This window comes from Merops nubicus, unplaced genomic scaffold (genome assembly GCF_000691845.1).
Source record: "Merops nubicus isolate BGI_N331 unplaced genomic scaffold, ASM69184v1 scaffold9205, whole genome shotgun sequence".
NCBI classification, from domain to species: Eukaryota; Metazoa; Chordata; class Aves; order Coraciiformes; family Meropidae; genus Merops; species Merops nubicus.
In genome coordinates, this window is record NW_008608939.1 from 27804 (window position 1) to 34498 (window position 6695).

At 40.7% G+C, this 6695-nt stretch overlaps 1 protein-coding gene across 1 annotated transcript in view; it reads right to left on the bottom strand.

Annotated features, from left to right (window-relative positions):
- Positions 1-4438, bottom strand: part of LOC103773076 (probable E3 ubiquitin-protein ligase HECTD4) — a gene marked incomplete at its 3' end in the record, with an annotated part of 31992 nt that extends 27554 nt beyond the window's left edge. The window contains exons 1-3 of the mRNA XM_008940430.1: positions 3924-4438; positions 1283-1372; positions 798-928 (exon numbers count right to left, since the gene is read on the bottom strand). Of these exons, the coding sequence (XP_008938678.1) occupies positions 798-928; positions 1283-1372; positions 3924-4186 (484 nt within the window). The remainder of the gene's footprint in view (positions 1-797; positions 929-1282; positions 1373-3923) is intronic.
- Positions 4439-6695: the final 2257 nt, after the last annotated feature.

The following is a 6695-nucleotide window of genomic DNA, read 5'->3' on the forward strand; positions in this document are numbered from 1 at the left end:
TGAACTTAAGTTCTAAAAACAGACATGCTTTGCCAAGGATAGCCACTGAGTGCAGTGATACTGCACAGGACAAACAGATCATGCTTACTGAGAGACTCACGAGGGGATAACAGCCAAACTCAGTGTGACCTCTCTGCAAAATTCCCACTGAAGTCAGGGAGGGTCACTACCTGCTGCTTCTGATTGTCTCCTACAACCTGATTACTAGACAATTTAAAAGAGCACCTCATCTTCAGCAAGCAAAAGGCAACGTTTTCTGAACCCTCTTATCTTCTAATTAAAAAAAAAAACACCACACCATCATTAACACAGCAGACTTCAGACTTAGCCTCTTAATTTTAATACAAAGACAGGATATTTTTTTCTATCTGATCCCCAAATCAGTTTTGAAAAAACAAGCAAGCTATTTACATATCTATTTAGAGTAACTTCAAGAGAACAGCTACAATAAATCCAACAAATAATTTAGCACTCCTGTAAATTAGTTCCCCATTTTCAAAACTTCAGTTTTCAATTTACAGACAACAAAGTGCCCAGACAGCTGCTGCCCTCCTCCTCTCACTAGATATCATGCTCTGAGACCCTCCTGTGATGCCCAGCTCTCTCCAGATGGTCCTTCCAAAACCCTCCAGCTTTCAGTTATTTGATATGTACTGTACTTGCTTTTACATTACTGCCAACAGAAAAAGGAGAAATCCTTCCCAACTCTAAAGCTTTACATTAATTTTTAAACAATTATTGCCACTAAAAGCATCTTGTCCTCCCCTGCTAATACTGATAGTCATGAAATAATTCACCTTTATTTTCACTGCTGGAACTACTGTTGGCATCAGGTGCAGGTAACATGTCTTCAAATCCCCAAGACACTATGTGCTTTCCTCCCAGCAAACAAGAGGGTGATCCAGGTCCTCCCTCCAAAAGCAACAACCTTTAAGCAGAAAATAAAATCAGATGCATAGAGAACAGTGGCAGCAAAAGCTAGCTAAATCAGAAGTTAAGGATATATTTTAACCAATTATTCTCTGTCAGAGTTCATAAGCCACTTAAAGGAATCGCCAATATTTAATAATAAAATAAAAACTTCATGCTTAAAAAACAATTAGTAGATCCTTTTAGATTTGACTTTGTCCTCCTTCTGCAGTTGACTCAATTTCCATCTTTCCTAGAGCTTTCAATAACTCTAAAGCCTTTTAATCCCATTGAAAGACATTTATCTGCAAATGCATTTCCACATTTTCAGAGCCGACGCGAAACTGCTACAAGGAGAAAGGTCACCACAAACCTGTACAATACATCAGCCACAGGCAAGGATCCTAGATCAGTCTGTTTCTGTAATAGATGCACTGTATGAACAAAGGTTTTCAGCGACCCTCTAAAAGGACAAGAAAAACATGAATTAAAGATGTCTATTGAAACAAGACTGAATGCACACAGCCAACAGCATCTATGTAAAAGAGAATATCCAGCATCATAAAGAGAGAATATCCAAGATATGTCATCAAGCTTCTTTACTCATTTGCATTTCTTTTCTGGATGATTTTCACTCTTTTGTGAAGGAAGTGAAAAGAGGAAGAGAGGGTGACATAAAGGAAGAGCTCTGGCGAACTGCCAGCCTAAATCCTGCTAGGTTTTTGGAAGAGGCTGAAGCACCATGCAGGCAGGGGGATCAGCAGCCACGGGCTGGGTCAGAAAAAACATCCACCATGAAGGCAATCTAGGCCCCAGGTAAAATACCCCAATCTTGCATTTGTTACAGACAGCTACTTTCAATAATTCCTGTAGCTGATTAATCATATTTAGGTCTTCAAATACAGTCTGTGGGTCTTCCTGGGGCTGAGCCAAAGTGTTAGGAAGAGCTCCTGCAGACAGAGCTAGAGAGGCTTTCTAGACTAAACCAGAAAAGACCAAACTAATTAATTTATTATCAAGAATCTGATTACTGTAGCTTCCAAACACAAATTTGGAAGCTTTGCCCCTTCTGATATGCTGCATTTAAATGTGTGTAAGGATAGATACTTCTGAAAGCAAAATTAAACTGCTGTAGAAGTTGTTCAAACCCTGCCCAAGAGTGTGTTGCTTTAAAATTTTATTGTGGTATTTACAAACGTGTGGACTTTGTAACTCTAACTATAATTCTTTTTCATTCATAAGTTGGATACTTTTTTTTAGAGAACCTACAAAATCTATACATTCATATAGTGGAAAACTCTTGGGGTTTGTAGAAATAAAGAGATATAGAGGTCTTTAAAAAGTACATTTTACAGCTTCTGTTCCAAAGGTCAGGTATGAGGAAGAAGTCACTTGCTGGAAGAGTGGTGGCTTTCCTTCAGGCATAACAGCTTGGCTGAACTCAAGAACCCTGCCTGTGCCTTAGGCATGACAGTAGTCAGTTAGGAACTGATTTCTTCAGAAGCATGGCTGAGCAGTTGCAGAGATCCTTTCCATGCCCTCTCTGCTGAACACAACCTTTTGCTTTCTGCCACACGGTCAGTCTCACCTCCTGAACTTTCCTCCTCCACTCCCCAAACCCTGTTTTCTCCACTGTTATTTTCAGCTGTATGCTTTCACAGATAATCTCAGTTTGGAGAAAACTGATGCTGAATACTTCAAAAGAATCTCAATTAATTATTTAAAGCAATATTTGCCCTGTTGTTTTATTCTTAGTAATATGAAGCACCCAAGATTGCAAATAGGAATCTCAATAATAGTCTCATTTCAAAGGCTTTTTCTTCATAATGGTACCCAACACGTGACTTCCACATTTAAGGGAAAAATGCAAGGCTTTCACAGGTGAACAAAACCCATCAGGATTATTATAACCCTGTAAGCAATGCAAGACAGATTAGCAACAAAAACATGAGATCAACCTTCATTTCAAAAGCTGTATTTGAAATTTAGCTCTTTTACAAACTCAGCTGCAGAAGAACATCCCATACTTCCTGAAAATTGACATCTGCACAAAAAAATAAATGAGATCATGTTTATCAAATCCAATTTATCTGAGCTAGGCTCAAGTACATTGCCTTTCAGATAAGGCAGTTGTCAGTGAAGAAGAGTTTGCCACATACAGTAGATTGACTCTCATCGACTTCATTAGAACAAGTACACTAGTAATAAAGTGTTTTTCATTTCAACAAACCTTTTTCTAAAGCAATCATGATATCTCCTGAGAACTTCAACATCTTAAGTCAGAGTGAAACTTAAACAAGGCTGCCATCTGAGCAACATGATAGCCAAGATTTTCAGAAGGTTACTAGTGACATCAGCCCCACGGCCACATGCCTTCACAGAAGCAAAGCTTTGTACACTCTTCCCCTTCCTTCCAAGCCCCAGCCTCTAAAAAGAGTAAGTTTTATTAAAAGCAATTATGGCCACTTCTTCCTCAATCACCTGATACTAAACCATGCAGGGCATGGGACAGTTCAACCGACACTGGTTGAACTCTTCACTGGCAACAAAATGCAAAAACACCTCCAGATGTTTCACATGCAACACCGAAATCCAAAACAGATCACCCTGAAGCCTTGCAGTGGTGCCTTCTACAGCCAAACAAAGGTGTGTAAGCTACAGGATTAAGGGGCTGTACCAAGGGAGAAGTGAGACAACTTTCCTCCATGGTACAAGCGTGGGGAACCATTCCTAGAACAGATCACTGCAGTAGCAGCAGCAATATGCACAAAAGGCATTTCTAATCTGGATCCTTCTCTTTTTACATATGCTAAAAACGTGTGAAAAAATAAATGCTCATCTTATCACTTTCACCCTTTCCAAACCAATATCTAAAGATTGGAAAGGAAAAGACTAGTACAAACAAAAAATCAGTATCAACAGTGTGGTCACACCACTTTTGATTCTTGTGTTCAAGTATAAACTCTTACCACCAGTATCAAGCACAACATTTTACCGCAGGAAAGCTTCCTTACCTTGCACAAGCCAAGGCAACTAGGGCAGCAGCAGCATTTTCTTTTTGCTTATATGGAATCTGTTGGCCTGAAGGAGAAGTGTCTTCCAGCCAGGAGCACAGCAAAGACTCTATCCCATTGAGACAGTCAGCTGGTTCCTTAGTCAAACTCAACGGCTGGCAGTCTCGAAGGCAATTCAATAGCACCTCAGCGGTTATGTTACAGAGAGAAGGGTCTGTTCTACTTTGAGACTGAATGAGGGGAAAGACCAGCAGAAGGCCCATCCGTGAAGTAAACGGCGCCTGTTCGGGCTGCTGTAACAAGCCCTGGCGTTTGAGCAAGGCCAGAGCCTCCTCATCCCCCGAGCTCTCGCGGTCGTGCTGCTCCTCCAGGGCCAGCTGGCGCTGGGCGCTCCAGAGCCCGCGCAGGGCGTTCAGCCGGTACTCCAGCAGCCGCGCGTAGGCGTTGCTCTGGTTCCCGCACACCGACCGCAAGCGCTCCGCCAGCTCCCTGGGGTTCTTGGTCTCGAACGTCAGTATCTGAAAGGAGGGGAAAAGTTGGGGTTTATACAGGTTCTCTTTTCTTTAAGGGGGGGAAAAATAGTAGCGTAGGTTTGTGGTGTGAGTCTAGATCGGCTGGGCTCTGCGACAGAGCTTTGCTATTCTTTTGGGGCGTGAATAAAGTTACGCTGGAGGGCAAAGAGGACACAAGGGGAATGGAGTCTGTTAGTGGCAGGTCAGCACTGTCAGGGGCTGCTGACAGAGGTTTTTAAACTTACAATCGTGATGCTCAGACGACAACACTGCAGACTGTAAAGAGAAGTAGATAGGAAGTAGTGTCTTTGAAAAGAAAGACTCGCCTCCCCTGGAGCTTTTTGGTTTTTCGTAATCGAGGCAATTTTGCTACGAACTTCAAAAGCACTGTGGGGGTGGAGGGTCCCAGGGGCTGACTTTAGAGGCCTTCTATGGAAACTAATACGTCAACAATATTTTGTAATAGGAATGTTTATGTTCCAGTTTTAGAGCTCTTCAAAAAAACAAACAAACAAACAAAGCAGTTCTCTAAAATGAACCGAGAGTTTTGTTACCTGCTCTCCCCCCTGGTTTTTTCCCCTCCTCAATTTTATCATATCACACTTAGATTCACCTTTCTCAAAATATTTCCAGTTACTGCCATAGTTTAAAAACCTTAAAGTCTCATCATCATCATTTCAGACAGAAGAAAGAGGCCCTTTTTGGCACTTTTAAATAAAATTGGAGACCGAGCAACAGAAAACAAGTAAACCATGACAGAAAGGAATATATTTATGGGTTAGTACCTAGCCCAGTACTTGAAGGAACTCACAATCTGAAGTCATTTTCAGATGATTTTTCTCTCTGCAGCATACAACAACAGTTGAGGTCAGCAAAGTCACTTAAGCTACAGCAACCTCAAAGAAAGCAATGAGCTGAACATTTTATAATACTTGGAAAAGGCTCCTGCCCACATATGCCACACTGTCTCATCTCATCCACCCACAACCCCATGCTCTTCAGCCTGTCTTGATGCTGTAAAACTGTCCTTCCCTCATTTAATTAAAGGAAAAAAAATAAGGGGAGGAGAATGGGGGAAATGAAAAGATGCAATGGGTAATTTCATACAGGGTTGGCTGGGTTTTTTTTAATTGTAGGCAGCAGTGATACAGAATATGAAATAGATGTTTATATTTAATTGTAGAGTTTTGAACAGCTTGGTAAAACGCTGCAGGACAAATCACATCTGCCATTTCTACAAACAGCCTTGCTGAAGTCAATGAAACAGCTTTTCAATAGAACACTTAGCCTAAGAGTCATGAAAAGTTCACTTTAAAGTAATCCACATAATAATTACACTTGAAGGAGATGTTACTACTGAGCTTCTTAAAACTAATGAACCTCTTTTAATTAATTTCTTCAAAGAGATTAAGAATATTAAGCCCTAAACCACATATTATACATTTAAAATAACCACCTCGTATTTTTGAGTCAATATAGCACACAAATTAATAGTTTCATTGTTTCCTGTTAGAGATGCAATCCCATTCTACAACAGCATGCTTTTGATTTTCTTGAACTAAACCAAATATGGGATGGAACTTCAACAAAGCAGTAATAAGGTGCAGAAATGGAGGACAATGAGTATTCATGTTTTCATCTGGAGAGTTAAACTCTGAAGAACATAGGCCCTCTGGCTATGCTGATAACAAAGACCCCACAAAAGAAAAGCTGTGCTATGTCACCTTTCCCTTCTAGATTATAACTCCATGGTTTGAGGAGAGCTGCCTCTAGTCTTCTCCCTTTCCCATAGTGGAACCCTGCAACCCATGCCAGCTAAGATTTCCAAAAGTTGTGCCTACCTAAATTACAAATATACCACTATGTTAATTCACAAACTTCCTACCAGCTCTTGTGGACTTTGAACCAAATCTGTACCCTGTAGGCAATAACAGGCAGAAGCTTGAAATATTCCATTATTCAAGCACAGAGGAAGTGCTTTAGCTCAACCAAACTGTGAGTGCAAATTGTTGCACAAAGGTCCACCTTTGGGATATCATTTAACCTGGCAAATTTTGCCATTCATTAGGGTCCAAATCAAGGTACCCTTACAGAAACTAGTCACTGTGTTACATGATCTTGTTCTTCAGGTTCCATAGTTCACCAGGAAGATGGGTTTTTCTTGTCTTTGGTATTGCTCTACATCTCTGAGCCTGTCTGCAATAAATTCATCAAGAAGTCAGTGTCAAGTATGTGCACATATACTGATGAAAAGTCTTTC